This window comes from Mixophyes fleayi, chromosome 3 (genome assembly GCF_038048845.1).
Source record: "Mixophyes fleayi isolate aMixFle1 chromosome 3, aMixFle1.hap1, whole genome shotgun sequence".
Lineage (NCBI taxonomy): Eukaryota > Metazoa > Chordata > Amphibia > Anura > Limnodynastidae > Mixophyes > Mixophyes fleayi.
Window position 1 is genome coordinate 50,665,592 of NC_134404.1, and position 19,482 is coordinate 50,685,073.

Here is a 19,482-nt window from a genome sequence, read left to right on the forward strand (position 1 = left end):
TCTGCGCGCAGAGCTTGTAACCTAGAAACAGGGGCAACCTAGACACAGAACAACTGCACAGAGCTAGGCTCCTAGCTCTAATGTGCATCCCACACTAGCGTTAACTCTAACAAACAATAACAGCAAAACAAATCAGCGCTCTGATCTTACCAACAAACTGTGATCGGCCGCTGAGCAACTCTAATACTACTACTACTACTACTACTACTGGGTGTAGTGCTCTGCTCTAACGCACCAATCACAATAATACAGACATTACCGAATACCAAAAGCCTAGCTTTAATGGTGGCCTGACTTCTAGATCCTACAGGGGAATATACTTAAATAGATACACTTGTGCATATAATGCAGGGTATTACGTGCAAAATCCTAAGGTGACCATCACACAAATGGTGACAGAACTATTATACCTTACAATGGGGACAGACTGGACACGGTCTCACTAGGGAAAGGACTACCTACAGTTACCGGCTTAATCATGTTGCATTTTAGTGTAAAAGTTAATTTCTAGGAAACGTCATAAAAAGCTACACACACACAAAAGTGGCAAGTAACAAAGACAGTCCGGATGTCTCCCTACTTTTGCGATTAGCCTTAAATGAGGCTGCTTCTGGTTAGTTAGTGTGTGTCTCCCAAGAGTGGCGTGTAGGTGCACATCCTGATGTGCTCTGTACTGACTAATTAATCAAAGTGCTTCTCTGCCCTTCATAACTGACCTTCAATTAAAGCCAACAGGACATGAATTTCCTTTAATGTAGATATTAACACTGATGTTTTGAACTTCACAATAGTAATAATAAGCAGAAGGGTAAGAGAATTAAAACTTTATTTCTGAGTAACAAAACAGCAATGAAAACACAAGACACTTGGAAAGTGCAATTTCCTATATACAAACTATAAATACACAGTACATGACCATAAAAATAGTATGTTAATACTTGAATTTATGGGGATGATGATTCTGTTGTTAAAAGTGCATGAAAAATGTAAATGAATGGATCAGAAGCGATCTGTAGCAGCGTTTTGAAACTAAAGGGCTGACCATGGTGCAAGTTGCGTTCACTAAAAAAGCTGCAATTGTACTGCATTACTGTACTTTGCCTACGGCAGAACAACCCTTCCCTCCCCCGTCCTCCCTCTCCAGGCATGAGTGGGCTTGGTTTAATTAATCAACATAAATTGTAGTGAGTATAGGCAGCTTTAGACATCGGTATATAAAACCGCATGTCTCTACTGGAGTAAGTGCATTATTTTTATGGCTGCTATTCAACCAGTGTATTTAGGAAAAATATTTTCGGCACAATGGTGTCTGTCTGCTTGTTCATGTGACCACCAACTTCTATTCCTTGCAAAGCACATTCTGTGCAATATAATTGTATTTTTATTTTATTTTTTTTAAAAAGGTTTTTGTTCGGTCAAGGCAGAATAAAAAAATATGAATAAAATGAAAACATTATCTCAATATTCCCCCTCACTTAAAATTACTTGCCCTCTAAATGTCAGTTTATTCTTCATATATGCATAGCATACACACAAACATATAACAGAGCAATCACAAGTGTATAATTTAATCAACATCCTATCCTTAGAGAAGCCCGTAAGCCACGGTGTATGTGATTGTGGCTTGTGATTGGTCCTCCCGTTCACACCCCTGGGTTTCAGCCTGGACTGTGAGACGAACCATGGAACTCTGGAATAAATGGCTGCATGGAACAGCCTCTGAGGCCTCAGGTAGTGGAACGAGAAAATTCGCTCCAGATGGTAAATCAGCTTTACTAACATCCCAGGTTATATATTTTGCTGGCTGGGTTCCAAACTGATAAATTCCCCCTCCTGTTAAAATGTCCAATAAACTGGGGTTGTTTTGTATTTTTGTTTTACTTTTCCTATGTATGATTTATCATTTAGATTGTGGTATAATAAATAAGTATAATAATTCTGATAAAACAACAACTCATTGGTCGCCTCTTGTGATAGATTAATACTATTAAACATAACCACATCAAAACCAAAATATATAATCTAAAAAGTATTGAAAACAAAACCTTCTATGTACATCTAGTTCAATAAATTAAAACACTAAAGCAATGCTGTTTGACCACTCCACCACCACCCATTCACAGAGTTCTCTGCTTCCAGGTACCCTTTCTGAATGGTGCAGGCAAGAATGGCATCACCGAGCCTCTACCCAAATTTTGCTATGGGGCCAGGCTATGCACTATTCAGCTCCTGGCTGGAGGCCTAAATGCAACTGAGGTCAATGTTGTGTAAAATTATCTACTTTAAAGCTGCTGCTTTTCCTAGGTTTCCTTAAAGCTACCCAACAAATTAAGCTGGTGAAATTCAAGTTGTATGGTTCTCATGGAAAAGTTTTGAACATTTGTGTTTTCTACGTATCTTAGAACACTTTAAAACTTTACAGAGGTAGTATTTCCTCTTCACTACATGTATACTGAGTGAGCGAGCAAACAAACAAGACTTCTCTCTTCTATTGAGGCTGGAGAGCATGTTTTCAGCATGTCAAGTTGACAGAGAATTCTGGAACACATATAAAGTGTAGTCCAATCTGCCAGGGACTCCACACCTTGATGTACAACTGTCCTGTGTGAAGACCTTTGTAAGAGAACGCACAGTGATCACCAGTCCAACTTCAAATCTGCTTTGCTCCACACGTACTTTCCTCCTCTTTTAAAGAACATCTTCTCATCGAATCCACTAAACTTTATGGAGTTTTCAACACCTACATCCAAAATGGACCTGGAAGGATCTTTTCGGTTATTTCTGCAGTCAAGAAAACGCATCTAGTGGAAAAATGAAATAAAAAAGTTCTAACATTCCCAAAATGTTAAAAGCTAAAAGGAAAACCAGCATATCAGCTAGCAAAGGCAAAGACATATACTGGCATCGAATACACAAATACCATCAAAACAATAGTGTAGATTAATGAATAGAACAGCCTGACAATGACATTCTCGTCTCCCAGGGCCCCTGCACTGCTTTCAATAGAGCAGGGTGGGACTGAGCATGGGAGGTCCAGCGATTATGCCGTGTAGAGGTCTCCGATCTTTTCAGAGAACATTATAGGTTTTGCAAGGGAGTGGATGCCTAGGAATGGGAGGGGCCCCCCTCACCTCTGGGCCCGTAGCTGTCACACCCCCTTTCTTTACGCCCCTGACAGTAGCATAAACTACGTATTATGCACTAACCCTATTCTGCTACAGTATAGTATTGTTATAAGCTCATGCTTAACATATCACGGGTCACATGATCATATGTCGGCCACCATATACAGTATTAGCTTTCATAGAATTCTGCAATTACATTAAGGTTCTCATTTGCATACTTCTGCTATTCCTCTGCCAACGTTGGTTTCAATAAGGTACATATAAAAAAAATGTGTGCACAGGTATCGCGCCATACTTGAGAATACATTCATTTGCATAGAATTTTATAAAAGACTCTCAGTATGTCCTGCTTTACTTATTACACTACTACAATAATTATATTACACTACACGTAACTGTAACATACATGAAATTTGATTTTATAAACTTACGTATTCGTCCAAAATCAGGTAAGAATCCCGCATCTAAAATAAGATGATGTAAAAAAAAGACACAGGTTAGGAAAGTTGCAGATATAATGAAATGGACAGTATAAATAATATGCTGAGTATTGAATACTTATACATTGCTACTTGGAGGACATATATAGATTAGTCTTTGGATTTGGTTTACAATGGTTATTGTCAGGGGGAGGTGTGTAAATGTGCACCATGGCTATTTCATTGGAGATATCTGGCTAATTACCTGCAGTCAAACATGCACTCAGCTATAACACAGCACTACTAGTGATGTCACTGCTGATAATGTTAGTCATATCATAAACTAGTATGGATGCTGGGGTGAAAGTGAATAAACAAGAGTTATTGGCAGTGGCGGATCATCTGCCTGCTGCCCACCACTAAGACTGCCCGTTTCTTAATATTACATTGAAGCTCTCACTTAGTGTAAGTGGGGGCCCTAATTCGGAGATATGGGGGGAGCTGTGTTAGACCCTTGGCTCTAGTCTGGGCAACCATGGATGTATTGGAGCTGGCAATGGTCTAAAGGAGGCTTCTCGGCCTTTTGGCTAAGATCAAGTGAGTACCTGTCTGAGTAGGGTTTGCCTGTGCCTGAAAGGACCATGGGAAAGCTTGGTCTGGCCAAAAGGCCGGTGGCTTTGAAAGCCTGGGCTAGTGCCCCTGGAGTGGTGACCCAGGGGTGCCATAATCACTTGGGGCGTGGAACCCTCACTTGACACGGCACTTTGCACAAACCCCACTTTCAAGCCACACACCTTTCCTTGCCCCGGCCTTTTGGCTAGGCAGGAATAATTTTTAAACATCTCGGCCGAAAGGCTGGGGCCGTTATACACGGCACTATTTATTTTCTCACCTGTTTTGTCACTCCACTTTTTTCTATGTTTTATTCACGGATTCTAGGGTGCGGATAAGGTCCTTATGGGCTCTATACCCCCGAAGATCTAGGGGGGGCTGTGTGGCCATCAGGTTCCGGCCCCCCTGAAAACATCATTGGTCCTCCCTTCAGGGGGTGGACAGTTATTGAGCCCTGGGCGAAGCTTCGGCGGATCCCAGGGGCTAAAGGAACCCCCCTAGCCTCGCAGCAACGGGGGTCTGAAGACCCTTGCCCCCTAAGGGTCCTTATGGATCCGGGGGTCGGGGACTAGGGCCTTTCCTTTATTGAGGAGGGCCAGTTCTGCATCCCTTGTGCACGTTTTTTAAGTTTTCACTTATTTTTTCGGACACTTGGGCACGAGAGCACTGATTGGAGTCTTTTAGACTACCTAGGCTTTCAATAAACAAAAAAAAAAAAAAAAAATGGTCTAAAGGAGGCCAGCCCGCCATTGTTGTGCTTCCTAGTGGCTGGGCCCTCGTCTATGATGATCCACCTATGAGTTACACTGTGGGTCAGTGATCATTACCCCCCGTCCATCTCCTCAGCTCCTCTCCACCCCTCTCCTCCTGCATCTCCTTCTTCATCCTTCCCTCCTCACCCCTCCCATCTACACAGTGTCTGCCTCCCACAGCTTTCAATGACAGTTAAGTGTCTTGGGGGTGGCTTATTGTTGTGTGTGTGTGAGTGTGGCAGTATTAATGTTATTAATGGGGCTATTGATATATTGCAGGGCCTGTAAATGCAATACGAGATTCCTATAAAATGGGAGGGGACATTTATTTAATATCGGGGCAAGTAGCAACTGGGCTTAAGACACAGCTGGCAGTAAAAGCTGTAAAAACAGGTCTGCCACAGTACACCAACTGTCCAATTTTGGTGGGACAGTGATGATTTTAGGGACTGTTCAACATAACTTTTGTCCCAATTGCAGAGACAGTCATCAGATATGTCCCAATTAATGCTGCTCTGCTCGTGAAGGGGGAGCAGTGTGCACCCAATCCACTCCTAACACTTATTGGAATTATAGTCAAATTAAGCAGGCCAGGATTATGTAACCTTTTATCCTCTAGTTGCTGTGGAACTACAACCTCCAGCATGCCGGGTATGCCGAGTGACACTGTGACTGTGCTTTGGATGAGGGTGGTGAGGGATGGAGTTCTATGTTCGTGCTTATGTGAGGGGGGGGCTTAAGTGCGAGCTGTCTGGGGGATTATAGGTATATATATATATACATGTCATAATGGTGAACCTGTGGTGGACAAAGGAGAAATAATGTTGGGGGCATGTAAAGAGGAAATGCTGAAAAATTGAGTGGTATGGGGGAAAGGCATACCTTCAACTGCCCCAAATTGTGGACCTTATTATGGGTAGAGCTGGTACAGAAGCAGGTGGGCATGACAAAAAAGTGGGCGTGTTTTGCTAGATAGCGGGCGGGGCTTAGGTGTTCCCCATTTTTTCATTGTTAAATTTTGTGAGGTACGGAAAGGGGCAAGTGAATGCCGTGGGAAAGGTATTTTTACATTGGCTGGATTGGAGGAAGGAAGGGGTATGCTGTCTGGGGCCTCAATGACCCATCTGGTTCTCGGGGAAAAGCAGGGAAGTTAGTTCTGGATCTTCTGAATAAACATCCTAAATGAAAATTGTTTAGCAGAGCTGTAGAAAGGTTAGGGACCACCCCACTGAAGGTTCTGTGCCACAATATTTAAATCTCTGTGGGTTTTAGTGCTCCAAAATAATAATATAATTGCAAAAATAAATTGGAATTCCTGAGTCATTAAGGCAAAAAAGGAGTAAATGTTCTCTGGGAGAAACCATGTTACAATGCAAGGGTTGCAAATGAGTTTATTATTTTGGACATAAGTTAAATACTGGCTGTTTTTTCATCTAGCACACAAATAGTTAATAGCTTTATTTTTACACTGAAATTTAAAGTTGATCTAGGACATGCCCTACCCAACTATAAATCTGTCCCCACATTTTAAATTTAAATCCACCTCCAATGCAACATGGTTTGGCCCAGGTGCAAATGTTACTCCTTTTTTATGCTTTGCTCTCCTTAATGACTCAGGCCCAATGTATTCTATCAAACCATTATTATGGGAACTTGCACGTATCTCTGGCACTTGACAAGAAAAATGGATATTTTGGATATTTTTTACATTAATTGGGGGACATAATTACCTGCTGGTTAGATTCGGGAACCAAAGCTTTAATGTTCTTATGTCGATCCAGAAAACTTTTAAACTGTTCGTCAGAGATGACAAATGTTTCTGCTTGTCTCAATGCATCTTCTCCACAGTTTTCACCTTCAATAATGAGACACTGAAACACCTGGTGGTACAAAAGAACTAATATTAATATTCATAAATGGACATCCACTTACTAATCACAAGACATTTCTTACTGCTTAGAAGAAAAAGTAACTGTAAGTAATATCAGATCCCACTTCTAGGGTAGATTTACTGGTGCTTCTAAAAAGGAACGATGGAGGTGTTGTCCATGGCAACCAATCAGATTCTATCCATCATTTATCTAGTATATTCTAGTAAATGATAGCTAGAATCTGATTGGGTGCTATGGGCTACACTAGGAGAGCAGAATATCCTATGTCCTTTATAGCTTAGTGCACTAAAATGTGTTCATTCCATTATATGAAACACTCTTTATAATGTACTCACTATAATGCCAGTTTTGGTCTGTGTTTTAAGCTGGCATTATAAAAGGGGAACACTGTATAGTATTCATATAGCCCTAACATACTCCATAGTGCTGTATTATTTCACATCTGTGGAACAAGCTAATGGTAACTTTGATTTTTTGAATTATATAACATTGGATGAATGAACACTGTTTTTTTGTTTTTTTTTACAGAGGCATGTTACATAGATGTATAATGTGCCTTTATATTAGAGATGGGCGGGTCCGGTTCTCCGAGAACCGAACCCACCCGAACTTTGGGTATCCGAGTACCGAGCTGAGCAGCTCGGTACTCTCCCGCCAATTCCGAATCCAAATCGAGGCCGAACGTCATTGTGACGTCGTCGGATCTCGGGACTCGGTTCTCGCGATACTTCAACTTTATAAATACACGCCTCCACAGCAATCCATCGCCATTTGACAGAGGGAGAGAGCAGGGTGTAGTCATAGGCTAATTAGAGCAGGGACAGAGAAAGAATACAATATTGTTCTTGCAATTGCTCTAACCAAAATCGCTAGTGCAGAGAGGAGGATAGAGGTTTATTATTTTTTCTTCATATTTGGCACTCCCCAGCGCTTTTGGGTTGTCCCCCATAATTGTGCATTAATATTTCTGGCTGTCAAAAGTCATATCTGTCAGCAGTATCTACTCAATAAATGTTAGCACTCCTCAGTGTTTTTGGGGTGTCCTCTCTAATTGTGCATTAATATTTCTGGCTGTCAAAAGTCATATCTGTCAGCAGTATCTACTCAATAAATGTTAGCACTCCTCAGTGTTTTTGGGGTGTCCTCTCTAATTGTGCATTAATATTTCTGGCTGTCAAAAGTCATATCTGTCAGCAGTATCTACTCAATAATTTTAAGCACTCCTCAGTGTTTTTGGGGTGTCCTCTCTAATTGTGCATTAATATTTCTGGCTGTCAAAAGTCATATCTGTCAGCAGTATCTACTCAATAAATTTTAGCACTCCTCAGTGTTTTTGGGGTGTCCTCCCTAATTGTGCATTAATATTTCTGGCTGTCAAAAGTCATATCTGTCAGCAGTATCTACGCAATGGATTCAAAGCAGTCCACATATGATCTAAATGAGCAACCAGGTTCTGTCACCAGTCCTGATGTTAGTGTTCCCAGTACGTCATCTGGCCAAGGCGATGTCAAACAACAGAGTGTTTTCAAATTAGTGCAAAAAACAAAAACCAAAAAAAAATTTACTGTATTGAAGCGAAAACGAAGTGTAACTGAGCAAAAGTTAAGTGACGATAAAAAAAAAATTGCAAGCATGCCATTCTACACACGCAGTGGCAAAGAGAGAATGAGGCCTTCACCTTTGGCTATTAGTGGCAGATCCCAAAAAGTTACCCAGCCTACAATTGGTGCACAACTACTGTTACGCGTCAAAGCTGAGCTGCAAGATACCAGTGAGGCATTACAGGAGAATATTTGCTCTGATTCACAAATGACAACAATCCCTGTGGAGAGTCCATCCAACAGTGGGATGTCTAATCGTGAGCATTCTGCTGATGTGTGCCTTAATAGCCCGAGTGTAGCCGGTGATACCCAAATTGAGGATGCCACTTTGGAATTAGAAGAGGATGAGGGGGAGATTTGTGTAGGCGACGAGGGCGCTAATGAGGATGTTGATGAGGATGAGGTTGTTTGTGTAAGTCCTGCACCAGTGGCAGCAGTTCTGGCACGTGACAAGAAAAAGGCCATTGTCATGCCTGGGCATAAAACAAAAAAATCCACTTCTTATGTGTGGAATTATTTCTACCCAAATCCAGACAACAATTGTATAGCCATTTGTAGTGTATGTGAAGCCACAGTCAGTCGAGGGAGGGACCTTAACCATCTTGGAACCTCGTCTATGTTACGCCATTTAACGAGAGTTCATGGCAAAGTGTTGGGAAAAGCTGAAAGTTCTTCCCAAAAGAATACAAGCACTCCCTCATCAGCTAAGACCCTCCGCTCACCGACATACCGACGGCCACAAAATACACCCACCACACCATCCTCATCAATATCCTCAGTAGCGCTCGGAGTTAGCCCGGCATCCCACTTAAGGCTGGATGACTCCGGCACTATTATTGATTCCTCTGAAGAAAGCGTTAGTCCTGCTGCTGCTGTTGCTGCTGCTGGGGGTGAATCGTCATCCCAGAGGCAGGTGAATAAAATGAGCAGTCCTACATTTCAGCAATTAACTGTGAAACAATCCTTTGCGAGGGGAAGCAAATATGACAGCAGTCACCCAGTCGCCAAGCGAATCACAGACGCCATGGCTGCAATGTTAGTGTTAGATCTGCGTCCAATCTCCACCATAAACGCAGCTGGTTTTTCACAGTTAATTGAGGTTTTGTGTCCGCGTTACAGAATTCCATCGCGACACCATTTCTCCCGTAAAGCTATTCCACAACTATACCAAAAAGTGTGTAAAAATGTAGAGATTGCGCTGAAAAATGCCATTCTGCCCACTGTTCACTTAACCACAGATATGTGGACAAGTGGAAGTGGCCAAACCAAAGACTATATGACTGTGACAGCCCACTGGGTTGGTCATTCACCTTCACCAGCAGGAACAGCAGCAGCATGTACACCACTACGTAACATTTGTCACAGGCAGGCCACTCTTTGTATCACCGGCTTCACTAACAGGCATACGGCTGACAATTTGTTACGCAAACTGAGAGATGTGATTGATGCATGGCTTATACCACTCGGACTCTCCCCAGGGTATGTCATTTCAGATAACGCCAACAATATAGTGCGAGCATTACAGCTGGGTGATTTCCAACATATTCCCTGTTTTGCTCACACCATCAACTTGGTGGTGCAGAGCTTCCTACGAAACAACCGTGAGGTGCAGGAGATGCTTTCGGTGGCCCGTAAAATTTCAGGCCATTTCAGGCATTCAGCCACAGCATGTAGGAGATTACAGCAGCTCCAAGAGCAGTTTAACTTGCCCTGCCACCAACTTAAGCAAGAGGTGGTAACTCGGTGGAATTCCACCCTGTACATGCTTCAGAGGATGGAGGAACAGCGCAAAGCCATCCAAGCATATTGCACAAGTCATGACATTGGGAAAGGAGGGGGGATGTATTTCACTCTTGCACAGTGGGGAATCCTTTCAGTGCTGTGCAAGGTGCTGAAACCATTTGAAGTTGTGACATGTGAGGTCAGTGCAGACTCTGCTAGTTTGAGCCAAGTCATTCCTTTAATTAGACTATTGGAAAAGCAGCTTGAGAAAATGAAGGAGGAGCTGAAAGCAAGCAATTCAGCAAAGTATGTTGGCCTTGTCGATCAAGTACTTAATTCGCTTCACAATGATCCTCGAGTTATTAAGATCTTGAACTCGGATCAGTACGTTTTGGCCACTGTGCTTGATCCAAGGTTTAAAACCTACATTGAGTCTTTACTTGTAAATGAGCGAGATGTGAACTTTTGCAAGGAGCTATTGCTCAGCAAGTTGGCCGCTGAACTGGGCCTCGGCTTGACGACGTGTCCTCCTTCACTTTCTCAAGCTGTTGCTCGTAAAAAATTAAATTTCCAAAAAAGAAGCAGGGAAGACACAGGGGGCAGACGAGAACAATTTAACATCTGGGCTGGTTTGAAGGATTTTTCAAAAAAAAGTGTCACTTTGCCCATAAGTCCATCCAATATGAGTATAAACATGCAAAGGATGGTGGAGGATTACTTTCAAGAGGTAGTTGATATGGAAATGTCAGACAGTCCCTTTCCTTACTGGGAAGAAAAGCAAGCTATTTGGAAACCCATGTACAAACTTGCTTTGCAATACCTAAGCTGCCCACCCTCCAGTGTGTACTCTGAACGAGTGTTCAGCACAGCAGGGAACTTAGTCAGTGATCGCCGTAGAAGGTTACTTCCCAAAAATGTGGAGAAAATGATGTTTATAAAAATGAACTACATCTTCCACGAGGAAGGCCTTCACCATCCAAGACATGCAAGCACTGACTGTTCTCTAATGGCGGATTCAAGCGGCGATGAATTGATAGTCTGTGATGATGACGATAACACTGATGAGGGTGAGGATGAAGCTGAAGATGATGCCGATAACATCTTTTTAAAACTTTCTATGTAAGTGTAGGGTGCAATCTACCCCCAAAGAGGAAAGGGACTTGTGGCATTTCCATATCACATACCATCTTGAAAGGCTGCTGTTAGGGCAATTTATCCTTAAGGGTAGGGTGTCATAGACAGAGTGACCCTAAACTGGCTTTGTCCATTTTTCATAATATTGTACAGTCTATAATGGCTGAATTTTTTAGTATTTTATACAAGTGGAGGGGGGCCTAGAGAGACAGAAACCAAACTGGCTTTCTCCATGTCAATTAATATTGTACAGTCTATAATGGCTGAATTTTTTAGTATTTTATACAAGTGGAGGGGGGCCTAGAGAGACAGAAACCAAACTGGCTTTCTCCATGTCAATTAATATTGTACAGTCTATAATGGCTGAATTTTTTAGTATTTTATACAAGTGGAGGGGGGCCTAGAGAGACAGAAACCAAACTGGCTTTCTCCATGTCAATTAATATTGTACAGTCTATAATGGCTGAATTTTTTAGTATTTTATACAAGTGGAGGGGGGCCTAGAGAGACAGAAACCAAACTGGCTTTCTCCATGTCAATTAATATTGTACAGTCTATAATGGCTGAATTTTTTAGTATTTTATACAAGTGGAGGGGGGCCTAGAGAGACAGAAACCAAACTGGCTTTCTCCATGTCAATTAATATTGTACAGTCTATAATGGCTGAATTTTTGGGTATTTTATACAAGTGGAGGGGGGCCTTGAGAGACAGAAACCAAACTGGCTTTCTCCATGTCAATTAATATTGTACAGTCTATAATGGCTGAATTTTTTGGTATTTTATACAAGTGGAGGGGGGCCTTGAGAGACAGAAACCAAACTGGCTTTTTCCATTTCTTTACATATTTAACTATAAGTGTAGGGTGTAATATACATTCAAAGACGATGGCTGCATTGCCAATATGCATAGATGGAGAGGAAGACAATCTGTTTTGTGTGTAGAATAGGCCTACCAACGAAGAATTAAACTGTTTTTTGGGATGATTTATTACCTCAACAATTAGATTACTTGTCTCTAAAACAGTTGGAGCACTAAATTGGGTTAATTTAGGCCCAAAAACATGGATTTTCCCAAAAAATAGCAAAACAAAACCAAACAAAACCAAAACCAAAACCAAAACACGCAATGGAGGTTTTGCAAAACCAAAACCAAAACCAAAACACGACGGTAATCCAGATCCAAAACCGAATCCAAAACCAAAACACGGGGGTCAGTGACCATCTCTACTTTATATGTGATTAAGTTTGTACCCAAGTGAAGATTTGTAACATGTTGCATTATATTTATCTGATTGATTCCAGCTCAGTGATTAAAAAGAAAAAACAAATGTTTCTGATATATTTTGATTCTGATCCACCATTAATACACTTTATAGTGAATTCCTGCAGAACAAATCAAAAGTGCAATCAGAAAATGCACGTGAGCCTTTGCTGCATTACTGGGTATATAAATAGTGTATAGTGTAAGGTAGGTGATGTCTTACAATGTGATATTTCCCACTCAGTCTACAATCAGTCATACAGACATTTGCTATCAGCTACTAACTTACCTTCCAGCGTATTGGATTGATCATTGTAATTTCCTTGCTCATGTCCTCATCGACATTGTAATGGTTGATAACAGAATTTATTTTAAAGGCGACATTATATTCCTGGCACCATTTTCTGATCGTCATTAATTTTCCCACGTGGTTCTTACTCCCTTGTCCTCGACCAATGAGCTTGTTGACATCCTCGTCAAAGCTGTCACAGGACACGGCAAGAATATCTAAATGTTCACCTGAAACAGAGGTAGGCCGTTTAACTTTCAGTAAGCACACAGATACGTAGTCCTTCTCAGCTCAAGTCTACCTCTTAATCAGCTATTGGAGCTGATATATTCCTAGGTAGGATCACAGTAAAGCGTTGCTGGGCTCTCCACCGTGTTTCCCCATTTCTTACGCCCCCCTCCGCCATCCATATATCAATTTACATTTGTGTGTAACTGGCTGGTTAAACCTGCCTCACCATCACGTGCCAACTGCAGGACCACGTGACGCTGGTCAGTAAAACATCATGACAGTCCTGCATGAGATGCTGTTTGGTCACAGTACATTTTGTCTACAAAATCAATTATCATCATCATCATCAGCTATTTATATAGCACCACTAATTCCACAGCGCTGGACAGAGAACTCACTCACATCAGCCCCTGCCCCATAGGAGCTTACAGTCTAAATTCCCTAACATGCAGACAAACACACACACAGACTAGGGTCAATTTGATAGCAGCCAATTAACCTACTAGCATGTTTTTGGAATTATATGAACAAAACTGATGGGGGGCATATTCAATTGTTGGCGTTCCTGCCTAAAGTAACGCGGCGCATGCACTATTACCGTAATTACGGTAATAGTGCGCATAAATACCGTTATTACGGTACTTTTCACACTGGATTTCAGCTCGCTGAAAATCCGCCTTAGTATTACCATAATAACGGTAATACTTTTAACGCAGCGGGAAAACTAAACAATTGAATGTGCCCCATTGTGTAAGGTAATATAATTTATTTTGTACAGTCCCAAATAATACTGTTAATTGAGACCACAGACTTTGGAGTTGTGTTACATAATATTAATTGTAGCATCAAGCAAATGTGACACAAAACTGAACAAGAATGATTTTGTAATTAAGTGGATTTCGTAGAGACAAATTCAGTTTTGTAGCCACTAAATCAATTGCGACACAAATGTTACATCACAGAAATTATAAAGCCATATTTTGTAACATAAAGCAATCTGTTATATTTCCAAAATAACTTACACCCACAAGAGTAAAAACAAACATTTGATTGCCAGTTTCAGAATATTCCCTCATTTCTGCCATACATCATCATATAATCGTTTTTGTTCATCAAATTATTAGGCATTTCTACACATGGCTAAAATTTACAGAATAGTTACTCTAGAAAATAGATTTTGGTACAATGGCATACTTGCCAACTTTCCCGGAAAGTCCGTGAGACTCCCGCATTTCGCGAGAGTCTCACGGACCCCCGGGAGAGTGTGGCAATCTCCCACATCTGGCAGAATTCTGCCCCCTTCATAGTGAAGGGGGCAGAATTAGGTGCAAAACGCCGCGATTCACCGGGAATCGTGGCCAAAATGATGCGAAATTTGGAGCCCCGTCCCCCATCACGCCCACCTCCCCCGGCAGGCTCCCGGAAGCCAACTTTAGCAAGTTGGCAAGTAAGGGTACTAAACTGCGGTTGTTTCAAGTAGCCGATATTCGGTGACTTTGCAGGGCAAATTTAAAACAGCAATGTCTTTAAAGGTAAAACTTGCCTTTAAAGACATTGGGCCTGAATCATTAAGGATCTTACATTAAGAAGTTTCTTATTTAAGTCTCCTGGACAAAACCATGTTACAATGCAAGGGGTGAAAATAAGTTTTCTGTTTTGCACATAAGTTAAATACTGACTGTTTTTTCATGTAGCACACACATATCAACTTTAAATGTCAGTGTACAAATAAGTTATCAGGTATTTGTGTGCTACATGAAAAACAGTCAGTATTTAACTTATGTGCTTGAGAAAGTCTGTATATCAGACGAAACGCGTCGCCTTGTGTTTGCTGCCTGAATTGTCAATTAGACACTGTTCGTGCACTGATGGGAAAGAATTGTTCTCTGCTTGTGATGGAACTTCTATCTATTTGAGTTGCTATTTTTGCTATGCTTATATCACCTGAGTTATCGTGAGCCTAACAAAGGGATAAGTTAGTTTGTATCATAAACCGAACCCTTGGTCACGTGACTTGAAAAGCTTATCCGGATTGGTGCGCACCGAAGAGGACCTTTAACCTGTCTCCGGATTGTTCCATTAAACAGTGGCTTAATATAGCATTGTTCCTTGATGTGAGGACATTATCCGCTGGGGGTAAGAATACACATATATCTATATATCTTATGTGGAGGGACGCAATGTCTGCCGATGTTTAGCCGTCCAGATGGTAAGAAGCTTTCATCTACCACATATCCTTACTACTCTTAAACCCCAGCTGCACGGATATTACTTGTATACGGACATATGAATATACAATTACCTTTGTGACATTGAAGTTATTGTATTCCTCTTCACTAAAAGAGGCAACATCGCAATATTAAAGTTACTGTACTCCTCTTTATCAAAAGAGACAACTTCTGTTTCTACAGATGATTTATTGGAATTGACATTCTATTGGTTTTCTCCATGGCTGCTTAGGATCTTCTAAGGGTTACTAGCACCTGCAAATGTTATTGATTCAGCTGTTGGATACCCTTATCTAACTGGATACTGTCTAATAAGGGTTAATTATATATTGATAGCAAAGTTTTTCTCTTTTGAAAGCCATGTAATATGATTGTTTTATGTCTTGCTTTTTATAAGCATAATTTTTATCTATATCTTTATATATTCTATATGCTATTACTGTTATAAGATCACTATTTAATGATCTATGAAAGCTTTACATTGGTTGCTCTCACATGATCTGATTTAATAAATGTTTTATCAGGCAATTCCTGCGCAACTCTCTGTTTGTTGTCGCTATATGTCAATTCAGCCTATTAACCCAATAGTAACCAGTGAGTAAATAAATATGTTAACATTCATTTGACATTGACGATAACTTACATCAATGTCTCTGCAGCTATAGCCCTATATAATAACACAACTGTGTTTCAGTCACTCACCGTATATTTTAAACCACTTCTCCGTGATCAGACTGCCATTGCTCACAATACTGACACTGGGCAGCTGTAGATCTTGCTTGCAGTATTCCACCAGCTTTCCCACAAAGTGCCCTCTATCCTGCATGAAGGGCTCTCCTCCGGAAAAGTTGATTTTTTCCATTCCTAGAAGACAGAAGGTTTTATGAAGTTCATCACAACAAAGTACATCGTAGGCTATTTGCAGAAGTGGGCAGCTCAAACATAGGTATTAACTGGTAGCAGAGCACAGTATTGGGTTTCTCCGGAACTGCTGGGGATAAATGCATACTTGCCAACTTTCCCGGAAAGTCCGTGAGACTCCCGCATTTCGCGAGAGTCTCACGGACCCCCGGGAGAGTGTGGCAATCTCCCACATCTGGCAGAATTCTGCCCCCTTCATAGTGAAGGGGGCAGAATTAGGTGCAAAACGCCGCGATTCACCGGGAATCGTGGCCAAAATGATGCGAAATTTGGAGCCCTGTCCCCCATCACGCCCACCTCCCCCGGCAGGCTCCCGGAAGCCAACTTTAGCAAGTTGGCAAGTAAGGGTACTAAACTGCGGTTGTTTCAAGTAGCCGATATTCGGTGACTTTGCAGGGCAAATTTAAAACAGCAATGTCTTTAAAGGTAAAACTTGCCTTTAAAGACATTGGGCCTGAATCATTAAGGATCTTACATTAAGAAGTTTCTTATTTAAGTCTCCTGGACAAAACCATGTTACAATGCAAGGGGTGAAAATAAGTTTTCTGTTTTGCACATAAGTTAAATACTGACTGTTTTTTCATGTAGCACACACATATCAACTTTAAATGTCAGTGTACAAATAAGTTATCAGGTATTTGTGTGCTACATGAAAAACAGTCAGTATTTAACTTATGTGCAAAACAGAAAACTCATTTGCACCCCTTACATTGTAACATGGTTTTGTCCAGGAGACTTAAATAAGAAACTCCTTCATTTAAGATCCTTTATGAATCAGGCCCATTGCCATTTTAAATTTCATTTTTTGCGGTGCTTCTTAAATATGCCCCACAGTAATTACACACAGCACATCTCTTACAGTGACTACACGCATACAACATGTCGTACTGTCATTATACACATGTCACCTCTCTTACACTCACTACACACATACACACACACACACACACACACACACACACACACACACACACACACACCTTATTATATAATTAGAAGTTAAAAGTCACTACCAGTCACTTACCTGCATCTTTCAACATGGTTAGTCCTCTTTTGGCTTCTTCTATGGGTAAGACAAACGAAGTCTTTGCAGTGTGAAAGCAGAATCCACACTTATAATTACACTGTCTGGTGAAGTGATAATTGACACTGGTGGGTTTTACTGTGTCGGGGTCCTCATCGGTTATTTTGCCTTTTGCATAAGATACAGTCTGTGCTCCAAAGACCTTCTGCCACCACCAACATGAGAACATCATCTCCATACATTGTAATATGAACTTCATGTTCCCCCAGACAGGTGCAAGTATTGTCCTAACTGACAGCAAACACAGGGACATCATCTTGCCAAATTGTGTTTAATCTGCCACAGAGCCGCAAATGTACAATTTACATTACATCGCTGTTTATATAGGCTGGCTGGTACTGCCCCACCCATAACAAAACAATTATTAGTTTTAGTTTCCATTCCCTGCAAAGTGAGAACAAAATCCGAAACCAAGTTAAAAAAAACAAAAACAAAACACACACAGCTCCGTTCTTCTACTCATTAGCGCCTCTAGTGGTGGATTTAATTGTTTCTCAACCAGCCACAATTCTCTTATAATAGTAACTACTATATTACAGTTCTTCATAGTTGCATACTTACTATTGTCTTGTTTATTTATTTATTTTTAGTTTGTAGTAAGAACGTTCACTAGACAATGATGGTTTATATTTGAGTTAACTTTATAACTATAACTTTATTTTTGTATAAAGATACAAAAAACATACATAATACATTACAGTGTACGGTGTCACAGGGCAGCTATGAGCACAATAACTAATGAAACATTATATACTACTTTTTAGTACACTGCAAGATTAATTAATGCATTATAAATTAATAAAAAAATCGGTGTACAATATTTTTGTTTTTAAATAGCAAGATCCTTCCTGTCTTGGAAATAGTTTTTTTCAGTAATAATAAAATATTGAAATAAAGCTTTTTTTTTTTAAAGACAATAAACTGGCAGTAGATTGTCCCAGTTTTAGTGTTCCGTCATTCCCGCTGTCCCTCTCTTGGAAGGTTCATGGGTGTAACAAAAAAGCTGTGTGGTGAAATGATCCTCCATACATATACTAACATTAAAGTCATACTTACCAACTTTATATTCTTCTTTTCCGGGAGGCTGCGGAGGAGGTGGGCGTGGCAGGGAGCGGGACTCCAGAATGCGCGTCATTTTGGACCCGCCCCATGACGCAATGATGCAAACACGTCATCTGACAGCGGGGGAGTGGGAATCGTGGCGTTTGGGAGCTAATTCTGCCCACTTCACTAGGAAGTGGGCACTTCCTAGTGAAGTGGGCAGATCCGGGAGATTGCCACACTCGCCCGGGAGTCTGGGAGACTCTCGCAAAATGCGAAAAATTGCTGTTCCAGTGAAGTGCAAAACTCCCCTTTCACTTGTCTCTTCTCTTCTCCACTCATGCGATGCAGACTGTGATGATGTTTCCTCCTTACAATCCCTGTGCGCCTGCGCCGACTGAAAACCTCGGGCAGATACCGGACTGCAAGAACGTGAGTCATGTGACAGGGAGGGATCACATGATCCCTCCACACATGCATTGTCCAGCTCTGCTCTTCGGAGCAGAGCTGACAGCAGTGAACGTTTTCAATTATGTTAATCTATGCCAGCTTCAGCTGGCGTACATTAACAAGGGAAAAAAGAGAAAAAAATCTTTTCTACCATTGATAAATAGCGATACTGGGCAGTCCCCATACACTTTTATGGGGACTGCTCATTGAAACGAAGACAGGTGCAAAGCAGTATATATCTATGATATTTGCTGCGATGCAATGATGATAAATGCATACTTTCCAACTCTCCCGGAATGTGCGGGAGACTCCCGCATTTTGCGAGAGTCTCAGAGACTCCCGGGAGAGTGTGGCAATCTCCCTCATCAGGCAGAATTCTGCCCACTTCCTAGTGAAGTGGGCAGAATTAAGTCCAAAACGCCGCGATTCACCGGGAATCACGGCATTTGGCACCACCCCCTACTGTCAAATGACGTGCTTGCGTCATTACGTCATGGGGCGGGGCCAAATGACACAAATGTTGGAGCCCCGCCCCTATCACGCCCACCTCCCCCGGCAGGCTCCCGGAGCAAGTCTTCAGCAAGTTGGCAAGTATGGATAAATGACATTTTTGCGGTTAACAGAGGCTTTATGTTTAATAAATAGGCCTTAATGTCCCATAAATCGAATTTTGTGTAGCAACAGGATATCCCGCAGAGGTGCGAACATTCTGCCCAAATA

General features: G+C 41.4%; 1 protein-coding gene across 1 annotated transcript; it reads right to left on the reverse strand.

Annotated features, from left to right (window-relative positions):
• Nucleotides 1–735: 735 nt before the first annotated feature.
• Nucleotides 736–17,604, reverse strand: RSAD2 (radical S-adenosyl methionine domain containing 2). Its single transcript, XM_075201477.1, has 6 exons — nucleotides 17,212–17,604; nucleotides 15,969–16,130; nucleotides 12,808–13,037; nucleotides 6,639–6,788; nucleotides 3,557–3,589; nucleotides 736–2,801 (listed from the first exon to the last, which is right to left on the reverse strand). The coding sequence occupies exons 1-6, from the start codon at nucleotides 17,525–17,527 to the stop codon at nucleotides 2,637–2,639; spliced, it is 1,056 nt and encodes a 351-aa protein (XP_075057578.1). The 5' UTR covers nucleotides 17,528–17,604; the 3' UTR covers nucleotides 736–2,636.
• Between the last annotated feature and the right edge of the window lie 1,878 nt (nucleotides 17,605–19,482).

What these genes read in the sequence shown, in the direction of transcription:
- RSAD2 (XM_075201477.1), bottom strand. Translation starts at nt 17,527, where the DNA reads ATGATGTCCCTGTGTTTGCTGTCAGTTAGGACAATACTTGCACCTGTC. An exon ending in GAAGTGGTTTAAAATATACG is followed by an intron (nt 13,038 to 15,968) that starts GTGAGTGACTGA and finishes CCTCTGTTTCAG; the next exon opens with GTGAACATTTAGATATTCTT. An exon ending in ACCTGATTTTGGACGAATAC is followed by an intron (nt 2,802 to 3,556) that starts GTAAGTTTATAA and finishes TTTTTCCACTAG; the next exon opens with ATGCGTTTTCTTGACTGCAG.